Here is a 27,382-nt window from a genome sequence, read left to right as displayed (position 1 = left end):
TGCAAACCCCCAAAATAAAGGGGAAAAGATTTTGCACACTTTGGATATACACAGGCAGTTGCGATATTATTTGAGCAGAACTAAAGGGTTCAGGCAGTCTCAACAGTTATTTGTTTCATTTGCTTTGGGTTCTCAGGGCAAGCCTGTTTCAAAACAAACTATTTCTAAGTGGATTGGGTTTTGTATTGCTTTGTTATTCCCATCATGGTAAGGAGATTCCAGCTGGGATTAGGCCTCATTCCACTAGGGCTACTGCCACTTCTACAGCTTTTTAAGGGGTGGCAACTAAAGATATTTTGGAGGCAGCTACTTGGAGTTCAGTGCATACTTTCTCTAAGCATTACCACCTTCCACTTTACTCTAAATCTAGGGCTGGTTTTGCCACTGCAATTTTACAGGGCATTTTGGCAGCTCCTAATGCTTTATAGTTTTGCCATCCTCCCTTACCTCTGCTTTGGGATTCTACCCAAGTGTAAGGACTGCAGCAATGTGAGATGAAGAACATAGTACAGTTTTGTACCTACCATAAATGTAGATGTTCGAAGATCTACATTGCTGCAGTCCAATTTACCCTCCCTCCTTTCCCTCTGTAGTTAGAGGCGGTTGTATGGTTTGGGTTGTAAATATTGTGGATATTGTATATATTGTACATATGGTTAGTGCAAGGGTGGTTGGTTGTTTTTTGCTGTCTTTTGGTTTTTGCCTTTCTTTTTAGGGTCTTCTGACATCTGGGGCAAGAAAAGACTGAGGATATGACGTCGGTCATGCGCATTTGTACCCTGACGTCCTGATGTCAGTCTTAAGCGCCTTGACCGACGTCAGCCTAATACTTTGATATTCGGGCCGACCGAGGACAGCGGACTACCCAAGTGTAAGGACTGCAGCAATGTAGATCTTCGAACATCTACATTTATGGTAGGTACAAAACTGTACTTTCCAGACGCCGGTTCTTTAGAAACTACGGTGGAATCTGTGGATCCAGCCGAGGTTTCAGCTGAGTCTCAGGGGGAGCCGTTAATTTTGCAGGATGTGGCCACTCAGGAGTCAGGTCAGGCTGAGGGGGCCTCTCAGGTTGCTGTACTCCCTTCTTTGCCTAAGGTGGTTAGGCCTTCTCCTTCTGTCTCTAAGGTACCTTCCAAGGTCAGGCCTGGTTTGCCTTCCTCAGGTGTCAGTCCTAGTTCTGCAGGTTCTGTGCCTAAAAAACACATGCTTAAAATGGCAGAAGATTTGATTTCCTTAATCAGGGGTTCTATGCCTCCTCCAGATAAGAGGTCTAGGGTGGAGCCAGAGGTGGAAAGTTTGGAACAGGCTTCTGATTACTCAGAGTCTTCGGCTGAAGACATTCAGGATTTTCCTCCTTATTCTGATTCAGACGCAGAGGATTCCAGTCCTTCTGCTTCTCCTCCAGAGGATTTTTCTTTTTCAGAAACCCTGCATTCTATGAGGGAGCATTTTAAATGGGAAGGTCAGGATTTCTCGGATTCCCGAAAGAGGCTTAGGGAATTTTTGTTTTTGCCACAACATCGGCCCTTGGCTATACCTCCTGTTTTGGATGTTGTTCAGGATGTTTTCTCGGAGGCTTCTCTTTATCCAGACTCTTTGCCTCCTGCGCCAGTTAAACCAGATAGGTATTACAGAGTGCCAGAGGCTCATAAATATCTGTATAAGAGCCCAAGGGCTGACCCAGAAACTATTAGCCAGGGACCTAAGGGTGTCAGGGCTTCTGTTGTAAAGAATCCAGTTCCTATGGATAAAGACTCTAGAGCTTTGGATAGGTGGGGAAAAAAGTGTATACCTCTTCCACTCTAGCAATGAGGGCTTTGAATTGCCAGTTTCATATGTTGAAGTACCAGAATTTTCTCCTTACTCAGTTAAAATCTAAGGTAGATGCTTTGGCAGAGGGCATAGAGTGTAAGGAATTACAGGATTTGGTTCATGCCTCTGATCAGGTGGGTAAGCATTCTTTGCAGTGTGGTTTTGATGCTTTACAGGCTTCTTCCAGGGTGGCTGCCACTGGATCAGTTATTCGCAGGCACGCCTGGCTTAAGGATCAGAACTTGTCAGAGCATGTTAAAGCTAGAATTTTGGATGCTCCTTTGCAGCCTGAAGTTTTGTTTGGTTCTCCTGTGGAGTCTGTCTTAAAGAAAATGGAAGACAAAGCTAAGTCTATGCAGACTGTTAAGGATTTTTTGCAGGTGCAGCCCCCTAAGTTTAGCAGGAATTGGCCTACTAAGGGATGGGCTTACCCTTCTTCTGATTTACAGTCTAGGGGCAGATCTAGACGTGGTAGGGGCAGAGCTCAGGGTTCTTTCAGGTCTAGAACGTGGAGTTCCCCTGCACAATCTACAGGTGAGGGTAGGGGCCAGTCCTTTTGTAAACAGGCCCAATGACCTGCATCTTCAGCCGCCAGATCCTTCCTGTCTGGCGGCTCCTCTGGGAGGAAAGTTGGCACTCTTCAAGCAAAACTGGCTTTTAGTCACCCAGGACAAATGGGTGTTGGACATTATAGACCTAGGCTACAAGTTTTATTTCCACACATTGCCTCCTTTCAAAGGCATGCCAGACGTCCCTCCTCAGCAAAGGGTAGAGGCTCACAAACAGATTTCTTTACTTCTTCAAATGGGGGCTATACAGCAGGCCCTCTGTCAGAAGTAGGCCTAGGATTTTATACTCGCCTGTTTCTTGTACCAAAGAAAGGAGACACTTGGAGGCCAATTTTGGATTTATCTATTCTCAACACATACCTGGACATTCCAAAATTCAAAATGTTGACGTTGCAACAACTTCTGCCTCTGTTGGGCAAAGATCACTGGATGGTAACTCTGAATCTCAAAGAGGCTTATCTTCATGTTCCTATCAGGCCCAGCTGCAGGAGATTCCTGCGTTTTCGGGCTGGGACTTTACATTATCAGTTCTCTGCATTGCCCTTTGGCTTATCTACTGCGCCCAGGGTGTTCACAAAGGTTCTGGCTCCGGTGATAGCCTTCTTAAGGTTAAGAGGAATACAAATTTATCCTTATTTGGACGATTGCCTGATTCTTGCTCAAGACAAAAACAAGCTACTACACCATCTACAGTATGTTATGGCAGTGTTAAGGTGCCTAGGGTATTCTGTGAACGAAACAAAGTCCAGTCTAGTACCCTCTCAGGAAATGTGCTTTCTGGGTGTGAGACTGAATACAGCTTCCCAGATGGCTTTTTTGACCCTGGACAAGCAAAGGAACCTTTCACTTTACTTCCAACAATTGTCTCTATGGTCCAGGCTGACTGCAAGGACAGTCCTTCAAGCCTTGGGGTTCATGGCATCTTGTATTCTGGTGCTTCCCAATGCCAAACTGCATATGAGGAAGTTACAATGGTATCTCAAAATGTATGGACACAACACTGCCACGATCTGGACACTGTCATTCAGATAATACCTTGCATTCAAAAGGAATTTTGTGGTGGGCCCAGGAATGTCACCTAAACAAGGGACTCTCTGTGACCCGACCAGAGGCGAGTCAGATCTTAACGACAGATGCCTCGGACAAGGCTTGGGGAGCACACCTCAATGGAAAATGGGTTCAAGACACGTGGCCTGCCAGACTTCAACATTTACATATCAACTTGAAGGAGATGTTAGCAGTCCAATTTGCATTGATGGCTTTCAAGGATCTACTTCACCCGGGACAAGTGTTGATTCAAACAGACAACACAACTGTCATGTGGTACATCAACAAGCAGGGGGGAACACATTCGTACCCTCTTTGCAGGCAAGCTATGATTTTGTGGGAGACTGCTCTCAGTTTGCACCTCACTCTTCAGGCAAGGTTTCTGCCAGGAGCACAGAACTCCTTAGCAGATGTTTTGAGCAGACAGATGGTGGTTCCCCACGAGTGGAAGTTGGATCCTCATGTATTTCGACAGTTGACAGTGATATGGGGGACTCCAGACATAGATCTGTTCGCTTCCCCACTAAATTTCCAGTTGCCAAAGTTTTGCACAAAGATGTTTCATCCAACAGCTTGGAAAGTGGATGCTCTATCATTCAGTTGGAGCAATCTTCACGTTTATGCCCTTCCTCCTCTGCCTCTCCTTCCCAAGGTGCTCTTGAAGGTCAGACAAGACAAGCCCTCCATGATTCTAATAGCTCTGGATTGGCCTCGACAGCACTGGTACCCTCTGCTGAGGAGTTTAGTACGGGAGCCTCCTTGGCCTTTGCCTTCAATTCCACACCTTTTGTCTCAGGCAGGCAATCATTTCCTCAATGTCAGGATTCAGTCCCTGCATCTAACAGCCTGGCATATTCTGTTCTAGAACCTGGAGGGGCGCAGCTTCCTCAACAAGTTTTGAATGTTATTTTGGAGGCCAGAAGGCCTAGTACAAGGAAAGTTTATGCTGATAAATGGAGGAGATTTTTTATTTGGAGCAAAGCAAAGAGCTTTGATGTTTCCAGACCTGATTTGAGTGTTTCTCTTCAATATCTTACAGAATTATTAGACAAGGGTTTGTCTTTCTCCTCTGTAAAAGTTCATGCTGCAGCCATTTCCACTCACTATGACTGTGACCCACCATTATTCTCTCATCCTTTGTTTAAGCAATTCCTTAGAGGGGCAAAGAACATAAGACCCCCAGAGAGCTCCTACTCCTTCCTGGGATCTCAATTTTGTGTTGGAAAAACTTACTTTACCTCCTTTTGAACCTGCAGCTACGTCTGAGTTAAAGATTTTGTCTTGGAAGACTGCTTTTTTGTTGGCCATTACGTCTGCTAGAAGGGTATCTGAATTAAAGGCTCTAATGGCAGTTGAACCCTTCCTGATTTTTCATAAGGATAGGGTATCTCTGCGTACTAACCCTACTTTTATGCCTAAAGTGGTTTCAAATGTGGCCTTGAACCAATCTATTCATTTGCCTACTTTTTATGCTGAACCCCAAAATAAAGGGGAGAAAATTTTGCACACTTTGGATATTCACAGGCAGTTGCGTTATTATTTGAGCAGGACTAAAGGGTTCAGACAGTCTCAGCAGTTATTTGTTTCTTTCGCTTTGGGCTCTCAGGGGAAACCTGTTTCAAAACAAACTATTTCTAAGTGGATTGGCCATTGTATTGCTTTTTGTTATTCTCATCATGGTAAGGAGATTCCGGCTGGAATCAGACCTCATTCCACTAGGGCTACTGCCACTTCTACTGCTTTTTTAAGGGGTGTAGCTACTAAAGATATTTTGGAAGCAGCTACTTGGAGTTCAGTGCACACTTTTTCTAAACATTACCATCTCCCTCTTTATTCCAAGTCTAGGGCTGGGTATGCCACTGCAGTCTTACAGGGCATATTAGCAGCTCCCAATGCTTTATGATTTTGCCAACCTCCCCTTACACTTGCTTTGGGATTCTACCCACAGGTTATGACTGCAGCAATGTGAGATGAAGAACATAGTACAGTTTTGTACCTACCATAAATGTAGATGTTCGAAGATCCACATTGCTGCAGTCCAATTTACCCTCCCTCCTTCCCCTCTGTAGTTTGGAGTGGTTGTATGGTTTGGGTCGTAGATGTTGTTTGTACATGGGTTTTGGAGGTTTTTCTATTTTTGGCTGTGGCCTTTCTTTTTAGGGCCTTCTGACATCTGGGGCAAGAAAAGACTGAGGATATGACGTCGGTCATGCGCTTTAATACCATGACGCACTGACGTCAGATCTGAGTGCCCATGACCGACACCAGCCTAATACTTTGGTATTCGGGCCGACCGAGGACAGCGGACTACCCACAGGTTATGACTGCAGCAATGTGGATCTTCGAACATCTACATTTATGGTAGGTACAAAACTGTGCTTTCCCCAGTGTCCAGTCCAAATGTTCCCTACTTAGTATGAATACCACTTTGGTTCTCCCTAGAAAACAGACTGCTAGCCTAGAGGAACTAATACAGGCAGCAATAAAATAAATAAATATTCAGATTTATAAATCTGTTAGTAATGCCTGCAGTGGAAGATACTGTCAAAGGCCTTGGCCAGATTCAGATATGTTCTATCTCACTTACTTTTTTAAATAAGTTAATGAGGTTAAACAGGCATGACCTGCCTTTAACAAAACTGAATTGGTGAGGGTTCATGCTTAAGAGGTTTTCAGTGTCCAGCTTAATGAGGTCTGAGGTTATATGTGTCATAGCTTTACTTGAGAAGATACTGAGAATAATAGAGCTATAGTTACTAGGGTCCATGGTTGGACCACCCTTGTGCAATGGCATTACATTGGCTATTTTCCAAATTTTAGGAATGTATCCATTGAGATGGCTTGGGTTAAAGTGGTTAAGCAGATGGTTCTCGTGTCATATTTGGTACTGCTAATCAGGCATCCTAGTGTGTTACCACAGCCTGTGGATGAGGTGCTCTCAACCTTTGAGAGAACTGAGATAACCAGATCAATGGTAATTCTAGGAGGTGGCTGGGCCTACAGAATTTGTGGAATAGCAATAACTGGGTGAAGTAAAATTTCACAAAATTTGTTTAGGACGGTAGCTCTTTTTTTTTTTGGTCAGAGTAGACAGTATTATTATTGTGGACCAGTTCTGAACATTGCTGGGTTAGCGTCCTGACAGTTAAACAAAGATTTGTATTTAGTTTGGGTTCCAGTGGCTATTTTAAGATCATATTCAGCTTCCAGTTTCCAAATGGTTCCTTTAAGTTCTTTACTGGTTTGATTTAGTGTACTCTTATGGTAGGTAGAACAAGGCCTCTTATAAGCATTAAGTAATTGCATTGCCTTGCTTCATTCACAGTGTACTTGTATGGGTATTGCATCTCTTCCCCCTCATTATCCTTGTAAGATGCATCACTGCATCAAAAGATACAAGTAAGGAACGAGATGCAAGAGCTTCTTGAATAAATGGCTATTCAGTGTCCCTGTTGACTTGGAAAGCTGGCATCATGTCCAGCCGTGGCATCCATCATTAAGCCAGTTTTCAGGTACCACTTTTTGACAAGTAATGCTTCAGTGAGTTCCAGCATTAACTGTTCAAGTTCATCAAATCTGGCAGAATCCTGCCTTTTCCAGTTCCTGGTAATGATTTTCTTCCCAAAGACTCATTGCTGTTGTATACATATTTCAAACCACCCTATCTGGCATATCCAACAGAATTACTACTTGTGACAGGTTGATCTCCCTTATCCGAATACTGCCCAAGTACTCCTAATTCAGTTCATAAGTATGGAAAGTAGCATAGGAGTAAGTCTCCTTAAGTAAGTAAGGAGTCTGTTAGGTAAGAAGGCTTTGCCAGAGTTTAGGAGCTAGGAGAAAGAAGCTGTGCTTGGTGCAGTAAAGTTTTGTTCAGTGTCTGCAGAACTGGTCCTGAGTGTGAGGAATGTAGAAGTTTGTAAGATGGCATGTTAAGAATGAGTTTGGAAGAAAGGGGGGAGGTAAGGGTTAGGATGTCTTGGTGTAGTTTGAAAATCAGGGAAGCTAGTAAGTGGTCAGCTTTTGGGTTAAGTGGCAGCCAGTTGGGCTTTTGATTATAATGCAGTGGTGGTCCTTTCTGGAGGATTTTTTTATGATTTGGCCGATTTCATAAAATCATTGCTTCTTGTATGTATTTTTGTACCTACCCAACCGTTTCCAAGAATTGCAGGTATTTCTTCCTCACTGTGCTGCTCAATGGCAAGACACATTATATCCTAGTTATAACCTGGCTTTGGTGTCTTTCCCCTCCTGTGACAACAGATTGATAGCCCAATTCTGGCCTTGGTAGATTTTGATTCCCATGATGCAGCCCTTTGTTTTAGACACTGCCTTTCAGCTTTCTCCACACCAAAGTTTTCTAAACCACCAAACCATTAGGGTCCATCTAGATGTCCATGCACTCAAGCTGATTGCTTGGTTACTCCAGTTTCAGTGAAACCCATCAGCAGTTTACTCCAATAGAATCAATCTCTATTATTTGATCCTTGCAGAGACCATCTACCTGAAATTTATAAAAACAATTTTTTCCCCATTTGGGTTAGAGTTCATAGACTAATTTTCTGCCTCAGTGGCCAAAGTCTTGACATACGCGTCAAATATTTTCGATGCAAGTCTTGGTTATAACTCCATTAGATTTAATTTGGTGACTGTTTCCAGTTTTCATTTGTGTCAGTAGCAATAATCCTCCTTTCCTTTGTCCCCCTGGCTTGTGCTCAAGATTTTTCTTTAGTGTTGTAACTTTTGTTTGTTCTACAAGTGTAGAGGCAGGGAGAAATAGTGCCTTGGGGGGGGGGGGGGGGTCCAAGTGGGTAGAAGTCCATTTTTAGCGGAGGCCCAAGGAGTAAAGCTCCAAATTACTGCAAAACATTTTAAGAAATAATTTTACAGTTTTCAGAAATAAAACGAAAAACATCCACAGTTTAAATAATTATAACAAATTAGACGTAATATAAAAATATTGATTAATCAATACAAGGTATATGACAGTCATTTCAGTCATTTAATATTTAGAAAAATGTTAGGAAAGTTTGTAGAGAAATTGAAGTATAGTATTGTAGTAAGCACACACAACTTTCATTTTGGTGTAATTGTAAGTAACATTTATGTTTGAAAATTAATAAAAAAGTTTGTTTCTTTGCATCTACTTGTATATCAACCCATTGAAGAAACTGAAGCCAGTTCGCCAAAACTGCCTTTGACGAAAGTGGAGGTTGCCCTTTTTTTTTACATTGTTGTATGACCTTTGAGTTGGTATATGTAATTCTGGGGGCTGCAGGGGACTTGCCTCCGTCACCAAAAAAAAAAAATTCTTCAGTAGGCAGTGTAGGCAAACTGGTTTTGGTTTCTTTGTGTTCATCAGAACTGCCTTCAGTGGATCAACATGAAACTGAATTTTACATATGCTATAGTAAACTTGACTGCAGTTTTCAGCTTCCAATTTTTTAATGTCTTTATATTGTATTGCTTGTGGAGCTTAGTGTAGTAATACTACAGTAAGCATGCATATTTTATTTCTGTTTCCAGATTGCCTTAATAGCTTTTGTTTGAAATGCTTGACTGAAGGGTTGCAAAAATTCACAAAAGGCTCCAGTAAAGAGTTAACAGAAGTTATAAACATTTCATCAGCAATATCATATTGCAAGCACCCCTGAACTCTGAGGTTCACAAATTTTAAAGATAAACTATGCTTTTCAAACGTCTTACTATTACAGATTCAGCACAGGTTGACGTATATACTGTGTTTTTACCAAATGCCGCAGTCTTGCAGTTCCTTTTCTCCTTTTACTGGAAAGGCAAAATGCTGGGGGAAAAAACACTCTACACCTAGCCTTTATGCTAACCACAAGATGTATCAATTAACTTTATACACACCAGAACATTTTCCAGTTAACAAAATAACTTGCATCTTGTCACAAAATACTTGTTTGCTTTTAAAATACGGAATATCAAAGAGAGGTTAAGTCAAGATGGATTCCAGTCATCCATCTTGAGATTTATGACAGCTTACATTTTCCTTACAGCATGATAATTGCGAGAAATGTACATTACAGAAATCAGAAAGACAGTCATTTGAATTAGTATTCTGCGTATGCAGTACCACTCAGGCTCATTGTGGGTTATATGTTCCGTACTGCAGAGGTGGCAGAGTAAAAAGGAAGGCTGAATCACTGTTATATAGACATTATCCTGAGATTTCACTTTAGTGAAGATGAGTGTATGCCTGCAGCACCTTTCTCCAACTCAAGTAGTGAGTTGTTTCTTTCTGACTACTAAGTTCACAGGAGGTAGCAATAGATTCCACCAGGTTACTATGCAAAAAGGAAGAAACTGAAGATGATGAAGACAAGGGAGGAAAGAACTGAACATTTCAGCTAAAATGAAAATCCTGCTACATGTTCATCTGTTTGTTTACCCTATTTATTTCCAACCTTAAGGGAGGGATCATTTTGATGTCTATTTTAAAAGATCGAAAGACTATATGATTGAATTCGAGAAGATCAAATGTTGGCATGTCAAACCAGCTTATCCTGTCGAAGCCAGTATTTTTTGGGGGTTGGGTGCTTGCCCTTTCCCCCAATATGGAGTGATCTTGCAGGTCGTGTATGTAATAGGTAGGGGATGTCAGGGTCCCCCCCCCCCCCTTGCAAAAACAGTTTTTCATGATGCTGGCTTTAAGAGGAGAAGCTTGTTTGATGTTCCAAGGTTTGGTCGTTTTCTGATTCAGTCGTGGTCTTTTGATCTTATGACATAGATCCATCATTTTTGGTACCCTTGGGGGTAGGCAACATTTCATGATTCTAGTTGGAAAGTCTGGAAAGGATATCTGGAGGGTTTTCTAAGGGGCTTGCAAAAAATGATGACATTAAAACAGTCAATCCATATCATAAGCCTGTTAGTTATGCTTTGTGACAAATTCTGATGCGAGTTATTTACCCAGAAGGAGCAAGACTTCCCATGATGTAAACCGTAGTCTCAGGACTCTTTCAGTAGAGATTTTATTATTTTTTCTGTAACACTTCCCTTTGTTGAAATCCAAGAAGATATGTGAGTTTCCATCCATTGATCTCGGCTCTCTGCTAGACCATTGATACCGTCCTAGCAGAGTACTAAAGCTTTCTGTTTTATGCCCTCTCCACTATTTTCCCCGCTCCTGAAGCCAGATGTACACTGACATAGATGTGTAATGTACACATCTGCTTCACTGCATGCACCCTGTTGTAGATGTCTGCTCTTTACTACTTGCCCATACATACCAGCTGTACGACCAGGCTGTATAAAAACTCAAGCCCAGCAACCCATCAAATGGGGCTGATGTCATAAACTCTTCAACCCCCCCCCACCCCCACCCCCGTCAGCTCTGTATTTGCTGAAATGCTAAATGGACAGGAATTGTCAGTATTGCTAGTAGGACCTTTTCCTGTCCACCAGAAGGCCAGCTCCTTGAACCTGTGAAACGGGGCCCTTTTTAAAACTGTCCAAAACTTGAGAGAGATCATAGGAGGTTACTAGGCTAACAGCCAAAGGGCCCTTAGAAGCATAGCCAAGTTCATGCCATTTTCCCAAGGGTGTCTGATTCAAGCTGACACTAAAATCAGCACCTTTTGCTTCTGTCCAAGAGGGACACAGGTAGAACCCCTGGGGTGAATTTCTGGTTACCCGTCCAGTCGTCCAAATTGCACTTAAATAGGGCCAACTACTAGCTTTGTTTAACATGAATAGGAAGCTTGTTCCAAAGGTGGGGCAACCTCTGTGAGACAAATCTGTCTCTCCAGCAAGTTCTGTTGATGTCACATACCAGGTTAAGGTCCTTTGAGCGAGTTACCTGTATGCCATTTGACTTGTGATTGTGCAGCATTTCCATTAAAGGAGGGTCAGAGATTGATGCGTATGCAAGGCGCAGGTCACTTCTGAGCAGTCTGTACAAGACAGAGTAAATTGATAACAATTTCAGTCTGTCCGCATAAGATAGATCTTGAAGACCCTGAATTTTCTTTGTAAGGAACCTTTATGGTCTCTCCAATTGCTCCAGGTGTTTGGAAAGGAACATACCAACAGGTCCATTGTATTTTATTATTGGCCTGATGAGGGAAGAGTGCAGGGTGGTTATGACCTCTTTTTTTTTTTTTTCTGGAGGCAATGCCCTTATTTATGAGATGAACAATATAAAATGCCCTTCTTACCACTGTAGAGACATGGTGATCAAAGTTAAGGTTGCTGTTGACCTGTGTGGCCAGATCTCTCACCACTGACTGTGTGCTTAGGGTATTGCTTTTGATGTGGTATCTAGCAGGAGCACCATCCTTGCCGAAGAGGGGGATGATGCATTTTTTTACGTTAAGTTTAAGACCATGACTTTGGCACCAGTCATTAGTCTGCGTAAGACCTCCCTAGGATGTTGACATCACTAGGGATTTCAGTGCTTGTTCCTAGATTGCTGTCATTAGCAAAGTTTGTCAGACACGGTCCTGTAGTTTTAGCCTGTACTTTTGAGAAGTAGATTCTGAAAAGTAGGGGTCCCAGAACTGATCCCAATGGAACACCGTTGGTTACAGGTCTGCTGGAGGAAGTGGAGTCTCCAATTTTGACCATAAGAGTTCTATCAGTGAGCCAGTTTGCAACCCACCTGACAATACATGGATTGATACCCAGCTGGGTGAGTTTATCAATGATGCCTGAGTGAGGAATTGTGTCATTTGCCTTGGCTACACCTAGGTAGGCCATATGCACAGATTTGCCCTTGTCTAGGACTTTGGTAACTGTCTCAAAGAACTCCACCAAGTTTAACAGACATGATCTCCCCTTGACAAACTAAACTGGGTGGGGTCAAGTGTTTGTAGATTTTCTATACCTTTGTTAATAAGGTCCATGATGATCTGTTCCATGGCCTTGCAGATAAGGTTAGTCAAGCTATAAGCTAGTTCCCAGGGTCTGTGGATGCACCCCCACTGGGCAAAGGGATGACAGTAGCTGTTTTTCATTCTGCTGGCACGAGGCCAGTGCTTAGGCTGTGATCGAAAAACATGCCCAGTGGTGATGCTGATTTCTGTTATAAACCATATAGAACACAGCCCAGGATGTTGTCTTGCCCCGTAAAGGCTGTGTTTTTGGTCTTGGAGAGGGCGTTTAAGACCTGCTCCTCTGAGATCCTAGGTGGAAGACTGGTATTAAGGATGCTTTGGGGCTTATGTGGTGGGGACAGGGGAGTGAAGTTTTCACTGAACCTGTCAGCCAGCAGGTTTGTTATATCCACAGGTTTTGTATATGTGCTACCATTAATTATGAGTTCTACCTTTGATGTTGCGGACGTAACTAAAGAACACCCTGTGGTTATCCTTAGTTAGAGAAGCTAATTTGGTTTCATAGTTAACTTAAAGACTTAACTAGGAGTCTTATTTGCTTGTTTAAGTTGAGTAGGGAGTGTTTCCAGTTTTGAGACCCTTTCTTCCCACCCTTAGACTGCAGTTTTGTATGTATTGTATAGCCTGTTAATGACAGTTGTCTACCACGTAGGTTTGTTTTTCCTTGAAGATCTTGCTTTGGTTCTATCAGGCAAGGCAGAGTCAATACAGTTGAACAGGTGCTTGTATAAAGCATTGTTGTATAACTCGGGATAGGTGTCTGTTCTATCAGTGGGGAGAGGGGCTGTAAAGCTATTTATGCTATCATGTCAGAGGTTGTAATTGGCCTTGGAGAAGTTTTTTAATTTAGCTGTTGCTAAGGGGGGGGGGGGGGAGGAGAGACTTGTGTAATAGTGACTTTTAGCAGGACTGATTTGTGGTCAGATCTCACTGGGGGTGGTGCAGCTTTCCCCATGTTGATGAGCACCAGATGCAGGATGTTTGAGCTTCTTGTGGGTGTGTCGACCAGCTGGTCCAGGGCATCAGAGTTAACGAAGTCCAGGTACCTTCTTTGCACAGGTGAGTTAGAACATGTGTAATTTACCCAGTCAATGGATGGGTAATTAAAGTCAACAAAAAACAGGGTATTTAGTTGTATCTTGATTGACTCAAATAGAGCCAAGTAGGCTGAGTGGATGTCTTGATTCGTGGAGGGAGTCCTATAGCTGGCCAGTGACCTGAAGAGGGGTCTTACCTACAGTCAGTTACACCTGAAGCAATTCAAGGGAATCATGCTGTTTAACCAGTCTAGAGGTGCATTTATCTTTAATGAATATTGATACACCACCTCCTTTAGTTTTGTGGTTGAACATGTGGAAAGAAATGTATCCTGGTATAGCCGGAGTGCTGTCCACAGCCTTAAACCAGGTCTCAGTGACTGCACAAATGTCAGCATCTTCCAAGGTGAGGACTGCTTCCAGTGAGTGCATTTTCTGGTTTAGATTGTAGGGATGGAGCTATTGCTTCATTCCCATACCATCCTAGTTGCCAAGTTCATGTTGTACCCTTTATTCCAACTATGTTTTATAGGCAGAGGTGGCAGTGACCAGGGTAAATAGGCGTCATTGAAGTTCTGGAAGCTGGCTAGGGTCAGAGGTACTTCAGATGTGAATGATTGGTGTGTTGTATGTGCATCAGAGATCCTTCATCAACCTTTATGATTTAGTACATGTATGTGTATATAAATGCATTTAAGGTAAAATTAAAGTGTCTTTTGTTGCTTTGCTGGCCTGGCATTCGCTAGCATACATCTGTAGAACATGACTGCATACTCTGCTATAATCAGAACTGGTAATAACATGGCCACTGCCTCTCTCATGCAGGATGCAGACACCTCCATAGCGATAGATGAGTCATTGCAGTTTAACACGTCTCTTCACAATGCACACCGCGGAATGGACGACATGTTGAACAACGGGAGCAACATCCTTCAGGGATTGAGGGATCAGAGAATGACATTAAAGGTGGGAGCACACATTGCGCACATTATTTTATCTAATACATCTGTTATTCTATTTTTAAGTTTTTAATCAGTGATCCTGTACATTTTGTCACTGTGGGAATAATTAAGGGACTTCACAATGCCCTTTTGACTGTTGTAGCTCATCTGTATCCAGACTGTATGGTCATGATCTGTAGACATGTAGCAATAGGTGAGCTTGGACCGTGTGTCATTGCCACCAAATGTTTTGCTGGGATGTGCTGCTGCCACTTAGTTCAAGAGCTACATGTCAGGTAGAACACTTAAAGTTAAGACTGGACCTACAATCTGATGCCTCCATTTTAAGCACAGGTGTTCACAAGGCTTTGTTTTGGCCTATCTTGTATTCTGTATTTTCACTAAAAGACTACCCTTTTGTCTCCCCTTCTAATTGTCATTTACAGATCAAACCCTTTCAGCTCAGAAATAAAAGCACAGCTAGAAGATTATCTTTATATGCTTTATATGCTGTGTACCCAAGATTATCTTTATATGTTGTGTACCCCAGGGATCGGTCTTGGGGCCTCTGTTGTTTGGGATATACTTTTCTGAGTGCAGGCCAAAACCAGTGGGATATGGCTGACCAGGTTTGCAGATGACTGCAAGCTGGGTGCTCTCATCAATTCCCTAGTGATGTGGACATCCTCCAAGAGGGTATCACTCAAACAAATGACTGGTGCCAAAAACATGGCTTCAAACTGAATGCCAAAAAATGCATAATCATCCCCTTTGGGGGGAGCATGATTCCCCCACAAATTATCACATTAATAATAAGGTCCTAAGCATGTAGTCAGTTGTATGTGACTTGGGCACCCAGGTTGATAGCAAATTGACTTTTGGCCACTATATTGCCTCTGTTGTATGGAAAGCTTTCTACTTGACCCACCTCATTAGTAAGGGTATCTCATCCAGGGATAAGGTGATCATAACTTCCCTGTATTCTTCCCTTATAAGGCCCTTTCAACATGTACCTCACAAAGCACATGCAGCAGCTGGAGAGACCACAGAGGTTCCTCACCAGGAGAATCCAGGGCCTCAAACATCTACCCTACACAGGTAGGCTAAAGGCCCTGTCCCTCTACTCAGTTTCTTACAGTCTCCTCAGAGGTGACCTCTGTTTGGCATACAAAGCAATCTCAGACTCAAACTTGATGGGACTGCTGCAGATCCGCAATCCACATGCAGGACTTCAATCTACTCTTTGACATCAACAGGACTTGTTGGCTGAACAGATTTGAGCCCCAGAGATTCCCCCTTTTGTAAAATAGATTCCTTCCCCATGTCAAGCAGAGTACCTCATTAGCCCCTTTTAAGCACAACCTGGATAACTGGATGGAGAACAGAAATTACACCCCTGGGATTCCACCTGTGTCCCTGCTGGGCAGTGGCATCAGGTGCTGACTTGTTGGGACATGGGCTAAATTCTTCGCTAGGCTTGTAAGGGCCTCCGGGCCAGTAGCTGAGTAACTTCCTATGATCCTATAAACTAATTCACATATGAATATGAAATTACTTCTTAACTGTAACCATTTGAAATGCTGGGACCCATTAGAGTAAGTCCTGAAGCACAGAGACTAAATGGCTAAAAGATCAGATTTAAATATACCAAGTCCGAGATGCCATTTCTCAGAATATTCCCTTTTCTCCAAGGTACGGTGATCCCAGAGTTGGTTTATATATAAGTTTAGGGGAAGCCCCCCCCCCCCCCTCACACACACACACACACACACACACACACACACAAAGAAGTTTGAAGGAGAAGAAAGAGAAGAGAGATTGTTGGGATTTGCTCTCCGTCTGTGTTTTCAAACCTTTTTATTTCGACTTTTCAGCTGTTGACAGTTTGAGTGCCAGCATTTCAGTTGGGAGCCCTTTTTAACACATCAAAAACTAAAGCAGTTATCTTTTGGACCACACAAAAACTCTCCATCATATCTTCATCATACCATGGCAGAAACCATAACAACCAACCACTAGAAACAGCCTTCTCTTTAAATATGTGCATGTCTTGGTTAGGCAAAAATTAAGTTTCCACTTACTCAGTGAAACAGCTTAGTTTTCTGGGCATGAACTTAACTTGAAATTGCTGCCTAGACTGCAGTCGGTAGATATGTTGTGCAGTCTCAGCATGAGTATGGAATGTTTTTAGTTGATTCAATTTCTAACCCTGGAAGACTCTCTAATTTATCTCCATTAAAATAAACAGAGTCATTATTCTATCTATGCTTTTCTAGAAGAAAAGCCAAATGGTTGCCTGTAAAACACAGGACAGATCTTTTGCTAAGTTATGTAATATTCAAGTAGTTAAAACTTGAACAGCACCCCCTCTTTTATAAAGTTATCCAGAGAATCTCAGCTTGCAACCTGACTGTACTGCAGCAATTGCTACTTCTCAAGTCTTGGGCTCCAAATTATGTTAAGGTGTCTCTTCCAGTCTTTAAAGTTTAACAACCTTCTGTTTATTCCACTTTCAAAATGCATCTCATCATAGAAGTTAAGTGTAAATGTTTTACCTAAAATAACATTATTTAATATATCTTTCTCTCTCTGCAAGGTTAACATTTTAATTTGGAATGGACAGTCCACTGAAGTGTTACCTAGGGCTTTAACAATTGAGTAATTATTTTGCAAGTATTGTTAAGTAATTAGCCTGTGGATCATGCCTTCTGCAATACTGTTGTTTCACCACATAAAGTGTTTAAGAGCTGTGTAATTTATCATTGTACTGCTGTAACAAGTTTTCTTAACTCTTTTTGTACTTTCCCAGACTGAGCTTGAATTTGGTCCATCTGTTTCAGTTCTCTACCCTGGTTGATAAATTAACTAATTAAATATGCATATTTTAGTGAGGCAGCGAAATGGAAGAATGTCTGCTTCATGAGACCAAAGTAGACCCCCCCCACACACACACACACACAGGTAGAGTGGTTGTAACCCATGATCTGATGTCAGCCTTTATTTATCCTTGACTTACGGGACTCTGTTCCAAGTTTCGGAACTGGCTCGGCCATTACAATAGCTCGCGTGGACCAAATACTCCTGAGCCAAGTACCTACCCAGAATCCCTCTCTCTAAATTATCCAAGATCTTGTTTGCCACTCTTCTAATAAAGACACATCAGCCAAACTTTCCTTGAGCTAGTAAAACTTTATTGTTGTTCTTCTGTTATTTCAGATTTTTCTAAAGTCCTGTTTTTATCCTACCCAGTTAGCTTTACTTGTACCCCTTGTTTTAATCTCTCTCTTAAATTTTATCGTACCTTTGAGTGAGTGCTCTTTCCTTATCTCTGTCATACCATGTAGTATCTGTCCTGTCATTGCTGGTAGCGCTATCCCTTTCTTCTACCTCTGGTAGTTTTTGGCTTATCATTGGTAGCCCTTCTCTCATTCTTTCTCTCTCCTTTCCCTCTTTTCTCACGTGTGTGTGTGGCTTTAGCATGAATGTTTTTTGCCACTTGATATTTTTATTCAACATGGTAGATAAGAGCAAGGGAACTACTGGTTTTAAGTAGTGTTCTGGTTGTGGCAGGAAAATGCCAAATTCAGATGGTCATGCTTCTTATGTGTATTGCTTGGGCTCAGCGCACCATCAGCAACAGTGCTATATTTGTCAAGTCTTTAGTAATCAGGCCCTGATAGAGAGTTAAAATAAAATAAGAGGCCTTGTCTTGTCAGCCTAGTGGTGCTAAATCTGAGGTGTCTTCTTCATCTTAATCTTCCTCCTCTTCTAAAACTGAGCGTAAAAAAATGAGAAGTCTCTTGGTACCGGTGTCCCCTTCTGCTCTGGCACATAAGAAATTGCAACCTTTGGTTCCCACTACTTCCGCAGAACTGAAGATGGATACCACAAATGTTACGGAATGACTACTTCAGTTTTGGTAGTAGTGACCGCCTCAGCACCTTAAGTTTTGGTACTATCCACCTTCTTTCATCCTAGGACCAGGTGTCACGAAACGAGATACTGCCAGCCCAGCTATCTAGAATTTTGTAAATAATTATATGTCATCAGTGAATATCAACATGATTCATATGCTTGTGTTACTAATGTTTTAGAACTGTATGCTATGTGTATATCAAACTGCTGGCACAGAAGTGTATGTTGAAAAGGGTTGTAAAGCACTTAGCTTTAAAAATGTATCCACAGTGTACCCTACTGGAACAGAACAGAAGTGTAGATACACTGTTGTAACTATTTAGGATGTATATATTTTAAAAGGGGAAACTGTAATACAGAAGGTTGACTTGCAAAACTTCAGAAAATAGTTGAAATTAAATTACTTTATAGCCACTCCATAGAAAAGGATGTTACCTTTCAGGTTCAGTGCCGTAACATACACAATGTCTAGAACTAGAGGTTCACTGTATTGTCTTGGAAGTGTTTTTATTATTTTATGACTTGCAGGATCTGCCATAGATCTAAGAAAAGCCCTTAAGTATTTTCACAGGTAGATGCTAAATGCTACCAGCTGCATCAGTGGGGGTTTCACCTGGGATAGAGTCAGATGACAAGAAGTGATGTCATCTTGCAGGCTCTCCCAGCAGTAATATTTGAGATATTAATTTAAGAACTCTCTGAGAGAGACTGCGTATTTTGTATTTGTCTTTGACCTGACAACATCAGCTGGGAGACCCATTCACCACATCTACATTGCTTTCTCTGAAAGTAAGTTACTAGGGTACAGTAATTCTCTTAGATACAGTCAGGAATATATCAAAGCTTAATTTAGATGTTTTTCTTTGTTTGAGACTGTCCTGCAATATTGTTTTAAATCTTTCCTGTGATTTTGAACTCTTATGTTACTGTGATTATATACCAAGTATTTTCTTGTTCTTTTATGATTTATTATTAAATATATTTAAACATTTCATTGTGGCTGATATGCATGAGACATATTTAAGTTCTGAGAGCACTTGCATATTTATTTGGTGACACTGTGGGCCACTCTTAACAGCCTTGGTCTTGGTCAAATTACCATTTGTATGGATAGTAACATTACACAGTAAGATTGGACATCCTTTGTCAAGGCCCTTAAAGTAGCTGATAAAGACGTGGCTGGTGGCAGTGATAACTACCTTATAGTCTGGGCAGAAGGGAACATAGCTAGCTAGTAAATCTGTGCCAGCCTTTCTTAGGTGTGTTTGTGTGTGTATAAATCAAACCTCAAAGTGTGTGTGTCAGCTACTTGGGCAGGAACATGAAGCACTGGCTGGACAGAGAGGGTGCTGGAGGTCTTGGCTTGGTCACTCAGCTGAGATCTCAACCCTATAGCTGTGCCAATGAGTCTTATTGGTGATCTGGAGAAAGAGGGAGAAACCAGCCCTGGTGTAACTGTGGTCTCTGTGTGCTCTTAAGGCGGGGGTTCTTTCCACTTCTTCCCAGGCTTCACTCCCCTCTGGAGATGAGCATTTTTCTCCAGGGATGCCACCAGACATTCATCCTCTAACCACTGCAGCTTTAGAGATCTTGGCCCTGACTTCCCCAGTTCCAGCTGTCCTGGTGCTGACAGCTCATGTCTTTGGCCCCAATGTCTGCCATGAGCGCATTGGTTTCTTTGGAAGCAATGGGCTCCCGGGGGTTATAGCTCCACAGTGACATTTGTACACTCTTCCTCGGCTTCAGGCTTGATGGTGGTTTCCTTAGAGCGGGGTGAGACCACAGTTCTGAGGTTGCCTTTCCCAGTTCTGGGCTCCCATTCCTCTTCAGGGGGACCTACGTTTTAAGTTATGGAGAGGTCCTTGCCCTCTGCAGGCTCCCAGCTTGTTTCTCCCCCATCAGAGCATTTTCCTGGGACTCCCTGTGGTCCAGAGCTTACACCAATCTCCATGCAACGACAGGGAGCACCGAAGCTGCAAGATACCCCCTTACAGTACTCCACCTCTTCCAATTCCTCCACAGAAGCTCCCACTGAGGATGTGCCTTGGAAGAGGTCATGTAAGATGAAACACCTTGATTCCCTCTGTCACAGAAGACATGGACTTCAGTAACAGGGAGGGTCCCCCCAGGTCACCACCTGAAGACATCTCCTTGGGAGACATTCTTGAAATATTAAAACAGATGGGTGTCTGGAAGTCCCAGGACCCATCTTCAGAGGAGTCTGTGTACTTGCAAGCCTTTGGTGCTCACCCATCGAACTCTTGGGTGACCCATCCGCTGACGATATTATTAAGCTGATCGCCCAGTGGGAATGGAAGCCCACTGACTCTGTAGAACTAATCCCCTGAAGACCAAATAAAAATTTTCAGCTCCAGAGGACCATCAACACTGGACCAAAGGATTAATAGTAGATTTCATGGTGGTGGTGGCGGCAGCCTCCAAGAAGGAACTAGCAGAAGAAAGTTTCACTGTTCATCCTCTTAACCATGAGTTTAGGGCGATGGATAGATTTGGAAAGCGGGTCTACGCTTCTTTGACATTTGTCTTGCGGTTGTTGAACTTCTTGGCACATTTCACTAGACCTCAGAGGGATCTGATCAAGGAGCTCTCAACTACACTCGCAAGAGCTGTGCCTGATGAGGTACAAGATAAGGTAGCCTCCCAGTTTGCCACCCTGGAGTCTATTTCTAACTTGTACATGAGACTTATTGCACATGCAGCTGAAGGGGGGACTAGGGTAGTGGGCTCAGGTGTAGCCATAAGGAGGCATCCCTGGATGCACTTGTGTGAGTTTTGGAGCCATTCGGGTCAACTTTCATTACTGCTCCATTTGACGGATCTTCCCTTTTTGGCCCCAAAGTGAAAGATACATTAGCCTAGTGTGAAAAAGATGGAAAAACGCTGTCTGCCATGGGCATACTTTTTTTTGCTCCCCAACCCTCCTATTCCATGAACCAGAGAAGCAGGAAAATGTGGTTCATGAAGATCCAAGGGCCTTTCCTGGATACATGTGGTCATGCCTCCCCCAGCGCAGAGGGGGAAGTTGTAATGGAAGATGGTGAACCCGAGTCAGAGGTGGCCTGGACAATCAGGGTACCAGAGATTCCTTCTCAGGGAAGCCCTCCCAGCAGTCCTGAAAGGAGGCCTGATTGCTTGCCTCTGAAGGCAGTCGGGGGAAGACTATCCTTGCATCCACTAGCCTTTCAAAAGATAACCACAGGTGCTTGGGTGCTAAGTATCCATTACCAAAGGTTGTTGTATTCCATTTGACTTTACCCCAAAACTAGGAAGAAAGATCCGTGATATTCCACCCAGTCAGTGGGATCAGGCAGCTCTGGAAATTCAGAAGCTGCTCGAAAAAAAAGTCATCCACGAAGTCCTGCCAGACCAGCTAGGTTCTGGATTCTACTCGAGGTTCTTTTTGGTGCCAAAAAAGACAGGGGACTGGAGACCAATTTTTGATCTCACTGTTCTGAACAAGTTTGTTCAACAGACAAAATTCCAGATGGTTACGATTCAGTCTGTTCTTTCCTTTTCAGGGAAGGGCAATTGGATGTGCTCTGTAGTTTTCCAGGACGTGTATTACCACGTAAAACTGGACAAATGCTCCAGGAGGTTCCTCAGTCATTATCATTTCCAAGCTCTGCCCTTTGGTCTCTCCACAGCCCCCCGGGTATTCACCAAATGTATGGCAGCAGTAGCAGCTTATCTGAGACTGCATGGATTCTGAGTGTTTCCATGTCTGGATGACTACTCCTTACTGCCCCCACCAGGGATCTACTGGAACAGGCAAGAGATTTCACCCTACACACGTGTTCTCGTCTAGGTATAATGATGAATCTCGCCAAGCTTTAATTAAGTCTGACCCAACAACTGGAATTCATAGGAGTTTCCCTCAATACGACCTCTTACATAACTTCCCTTCCTATTCACAGATTACAGAAAAATAAGGTCAAATGTTCACATTATTCTCTCCAATGACAGTGTTCCCACATCACTAGTTTTACGGGCACTGAGATCTATGGCAGCAGCCATCACATTAGTACTGCTGGCAAGATTCCAAATGAGAATCCTACAGTGGCCTCTGTCCTTTCAATGGTCTAGCCTCACTCTCTTGCTCTGTCTCATCACATCCAAATTACCAATTGTTGCAAGAAGGATTTATTTTTGTGGATGGAATCCAAGGAAATTATTTTGGGCCAGCCATTTGTTTCACCACATCCCCAGGCTATAGTGAGCACGGATGCCTCCCAGATCAGGTGGGAGGGGCATTTTCAGGGTAGGACTGTCCAAGGCACTTGATCCCCAATAGAGGTCAATCTGCATATCAGTGTCCTGGAACTGAGGGCAGTGTCCTTAGCATTGCAAGCCTTTCAAATTGTCCCCCCTCTAGGAACGATTGCAATACAGTTAGACAACATGCCAGTATTCTGGTATATCAACATGCTAGGTGGAACCAGGTCTTACCCCCTCTGTTAAGAAACTCGGAGTGTGGCAATGGGCGATATCTTTGAACCTCCTGGTAGCAATGCACATACGGGGGAGCTCCAACGTGATAACAAACAAACTGAGCAGATGCATCCTCCTGTCTCACCAGTGGTCTCTCAATCCCAGAGTAGTGATGCATCCTCCTGCCTCACCAGTGGTCTCTCAATCCCAAAGTAGCGAAGGAGATTTTCCGTCGCTGGGGCCAGCTTTGCTGCAATCTGTTTGCATCCCCCAGAACAGTAAGTGCAGCAGCAGCTACTGCAACATATTCCCCCCTCAAGAGGGAGTCCCTGAGAGATGGTCTCCTTCACAATTGTCCTCCGGGACTACTGTCTGCCTTTTTCCCCCAATCCTCTGATACCCCTTTTCTTGAAGAAAGACATAAGGTTGACGAGTAATGTGATATAGCCCCATTTTGGCCTCGACAAGTTTGGTTCCCCTTTCTTTGGCCTTGCCTACTTCAGCATCCATGGACTCTGGACCCATTTCCAGATCTCCTGTCCCATCCTCAGGGACTAGTTCACCTCATTCTGAAAAACTTCAAGCTTACAGCATGGTTACTCCAGTTCCATTGACTGCCAGGTGAAATAACTTAACTTCCCCAGTTTGAAAAAGTTTGCTAGCTTTCTGTAAACCCTCCACAAGGAGACTCTACCACAGCAAATGGAAAAGATTTTCCTTATGGGCATACGAAAATAAACTTTATCTTTTCTAAGTATCAGTGGAGGAAGTTTTGCAATTTTTATCTACACTCTGAACAAGGAGCTTCTTTTTCTACCATCAGAGTTCAGCTTGCTACAATTTCTAATTTCCATAAAAGGTTTGAAGGACGGCCTTTAATATCACATAGACTGTGCAAGGTTTTTCTAAAGGGAACTTTAAGGTTAAAGCCTCCTTATAGGGAACCCCTCATAGGTTCATAGGTAGGTACTAGGCTATTGGCCTTGGGGCCTATATAAGCCTAGCCAAAAGGTACTCTGGCTTTCGCCACACAAGAAAATTATTTTCATGTGCCACTGTTGAGTAGAGCCACAGAAGTGTTCCCCAGGGTGAATTTCCTATCTGCCATCCAATCATCAAGATTTTTCTTGAAGAGTGCCAATGAGGAGCTTTGTTTGATATAGATAGGTAGTTTGCTGCAGAGTATGAAGTCTCTGGGACAGGAATATATCCCTCCAGCATGTTCTGTTCATTGTGATGACAAGGTTTAAGTCCCTAGAGTGTGTAGCTTGGAGGGATTGGGATTTCTTTAAGTGGAGCATGTCCAAAAGCTCTGGGTTTGACATAGCTTTGTATATTAGGCAGAGATCGCCTCTGAGTAGGCGATATGCGATGGATTAAAGCTGCAGTTTTTTGAGACTGTCTGCGTAGGGCATCTGTTTGAGGCCGGTAATCCTCTTTGTGAAGGTATTTCTGCGGCCTTTCCAGTTGTTGTAGATGTCTTGTGAGGTACATACCAAAAGGGGCGTTGTACTCTATAATGCGTCTAATGAGTGATGAGTAGAGGGGAACAATGACCTTTCTGGATGAGAAACCTTTTGTGATGAGGTGTGCCACGTAGAAGGATTTCCTGACTACTGTGGCGTTGTGATTATCAAAGGAGAGACTACTGTCCACCTGTGACCCAAGGTCTCTTATCACACTTTTGGTGTGAAGTAGACTACCGTCTATCTGGTAGTTCATGGGTACAGAGTTTTTACCAAAAGGGATGACAGTGCACTTTTTAGCATTGAGCTTGAGGCCATGGCTTTGACAACAGGCATCTGCCTCAGCGAGGCCCTTTTGTAGGATGTCCACATCTTTCGGAGTTTTGATTATGGCTCCTAGTTTGCCATCTGCGAACTTTGTTAGCCAACGACCTTCTGTGTTAGCCTGTACTTCAGAGAAGTAGATGCCAAACAGGAGAGGACCCATAACTGAACCGTGTGGTACTCCACTTGTCACTGGTCTGAAGTTGGATTTGGAGTCTGCTACTTTCACAGTGTGGGTTCTGTCAGTGAGCCATTTGGCAACCTATCTTGTGACATAGGGATTTATACCTAGCTTAGTGAGTTTATCTATAATTCCAGAGTGGGGGATGGTGTCGAAAGCCTTGGCGAGATCTAGGTAGGCTGTGTGAACCAACTTATCCTCATCTACAGCTTTGGTGACCACTTCAAAGAAGTCTGTCAGGTTTAGGAGACATGATCTGCCTTTTACAAACCCGAACTGGGTGGGGTCCAGAGTTTGGAGATTACCAATGTCATTGTTTTTAAGTTCCATGATAATACGTTCCATAGTCTTGCAGACCAGGCTCGTCAGTCTAATGGGCTGGTGGCTCCCCCTATGTGAAGTGGGATAACCATCGCTGTGCGCCATTCAGTGGGCACATAGCCTGAGGTGAGGCTATGATTGAACATGGTACTTAGGTGGGGTGCCAGTTCGTTCTGTAGTTCATGAAGAACGCAGCCTGGGATGTTGTCAGGTCCAATGGATGCTGTGTTCTTGGCTTTGGAGAGTGTGTTTTTTTACCTGTGCAGCCGTGATTACAGGAACTTTGCATTCTTCCGGTATAGAGATGGGCCCTTTAGGGGATGAGAAGGGGATCTGCCAGGATGTTGGCAATATCAGTTGGTTCTGTATATTTAGTGCCATTGTGCTGCAACTCAGAGCAGATCTGAGTGTTGCCATTGAGATTCCTGACATAGCTATAGAATGCTTTGTGGTTATCTTTAGAGTCGGTGGTGATTTTGTTTTCGTAACTAGCTTTGGAAGATTTTATGAGGGATCTCAGCTTCTTACTGAGGCTGGCCAGGGAGTTCCTCCAATCATGGGATTTTACTCTTTTTTGCAACAGTTTCTTTCTTCTGTTGTAGAGTTTGTTTATGGCAGTGGAACACCAGATTGGTTTCCTTTTTTTGTAGGATAGCATCTTGGTCCTTTTAGGGATTGTACGATCGATGCACTCTTGTAAGTGCTTATAAAGTGCATTTGTGTAGGATTCAGCAGTCATGCCTCTATTGTCTGTCAGCATGGGTGTCGTGAAGTTTGCCACTTCTGTCTTAAGAAGCGTGAAGTTGGCTTTGGAGAAATTGTTTACGGTGGTTTCCCTAATGGGGGGTGGGGGAGGAATGTGGATGTCTAGGGTGATTAGCTTGTGGTCGGATTTGACCAACGAGGAATTGACCTCTGGTGTGGAGCACCGGTTGCCCATGTTGGTAATAACCAGGTCTAGGATATTGCTGCCCTTGGTGGGAGTGTGGATAAGTTGATCCAAGGCATTGGAATTTATGAGTTCCAGAGAACGTTGAGCACAAGAGTTGGAACATGAGTAGGTTTCACAGTTAATAGTGGGGTAGTTGAAATCGCCCATTATTAGGGTGTTAGGATGTACCCTAATATTTTCCTGTGTATCAAGAAATGAGGAGTGGGATCCTGGGGCATGGTGGGGGATCTGTAGCAAGCTACAATTTGGGTTGTGATCTTGCCCAGAGTTAGTTGCACTTGGATAATCTCGGATGCATTATGCTGAGCAGCTAGCCTGGAGGTGTGGCTATCCTTAATGAATATGGACGTGCCTCCGCATTTAGTGTTTTGGTCTAGGTTAGGTGGCCGAAATGTGTGGTATGAATTGTAGCCTGGTAATGTAGGGGTACTCTCTGGAGCCTTGAACCAGGTCTCTGTCATTGAACAGATGTCGATGTTCTACATTTTAAGGAGTGCCTCGAGTGAGTGCATTTTAAGGTTTAAACTTCTAGGATTGAGTAGCAATACCCTCAGATTTTGCTTGCCTGTACCTGTTACTATGAATTTGTCATTTGAACCTTGCCTAAAAAAGACACTGTAGGGATGGCTAGAGCCTTAGCCAGTATCCGGAATGTCAGGGACGACAGGTGCAGACCATCTCTGGCAAAGCATTGTGGTTTGTCGATCATGTCATCCCAGGCATACAGATACTGGATCCCCTTAGAATGACACCAGAAGCTTAACCAGTTGTTGAAGTCCGTCATTTTGTCCTTGTACTTGCGGTATCATTCTGGGTGATGGCAGGATGCTACTCAGGGCTAGGGTCATACCTGCCTGGGCTACAAGGACAGACAGCTCCTCCATGTCCCTTTTCATGTAGTCCAGGGAGGTATGTCTCAGGTCATTCACACCAACATGGACAATGACATAGTCATATTTGTACTTGTTGTGGAGTGACCTGAGTGCATGCATTATGTGGCCGATCCTGGCACCCGACAGGCAGCTGACAGTAACTTTCTCCTTGTTTAGCCTGGTGAGTGGAACATCAGTGTGCCTGACTATAGAGTCACCTATGACAAGAGTGTTGGGTACGTTGTTATGCCTTATGGGCTGTGGTTGAGTGGCACACTGAGTTTGTGGGCTATGTGTCATTTGGGTTGTGTTGGATGGTGGAGGTTGCTTGTGTTTCTACTTTGGAGGTCCCTGTTGCTTGGGTAGGGTTTTACTGAGATCCTCCACAAATATAGGCGTGTGTTTTGTGTTTCTGTTTGTGTGTTTTGGTGGTGTAGGTTTTGAGGGACTATGTGATGAGTGTGGTGTGGTGCAAGTGTTTACCTTCTCCTCTTAACTTTCTAGTCCAGTATTGGGTGAAGAGAGCTTTGCTTCCAGTTTGGCTATATAAGTACATCTCCCACAGGTTGTACTGTTGGGTGGTAGGAGGAGAAGGTTTTCTGTGTACATGAGACAATTGCTGCAGTGCCCCA

The 27,382-nt window shown here is 43.3% G+C and overlaps 1 protein-coding gene across 3 annotated transcripts in view; it reads left to right on the top strand.

Moving 5' to 3' along the window:
* The window catches only part of GOSR2 (golgi SNAP receptor complex member 2), a 440,089-nt gene that overhangs the window by 163,650 nt on the left and 249,057 nt on the right, over positions 1-27,382 (top strand). For 2 of the 3 annotated variants that reach the window (XM_044055226.1, XM_044055227.1), the window contains exon 5: positions 14,155-14,295. The exons of the other annotated variant lie outside the window; for it this stretch is intronic. In XM_044055226.1, coding sequence (XP_043911161.1) covers positions 14,155-14,295 — 141 coding nt within the window. The remainder of the gene's footprint in view (positions 1-14,154; positions 14,296-27,382) is intronic. 3 annotated transcript variants of the gene reach the window in all.

This window comes from Protopterus annectens, chromosome 13.part0 (assembly GCF_019279795.1).
Source record: "Protopterus annectens isolate FY-2018-M chromosome 13.part0, PAN1.0, whole genome shotgun sequence".
Taxonomy (NCBI): domain Eukaryota; kingdom Metazoa; phylum Chordata; order Ceratodontiformes; family Protopteridae; genus Protopterus; species Protopterus annectens.
The sequence above is the reverse complement of the archived record's forward strand: the minus strand, read 5'-3'. Positions and strand labels throughout refer to the sequence as shown.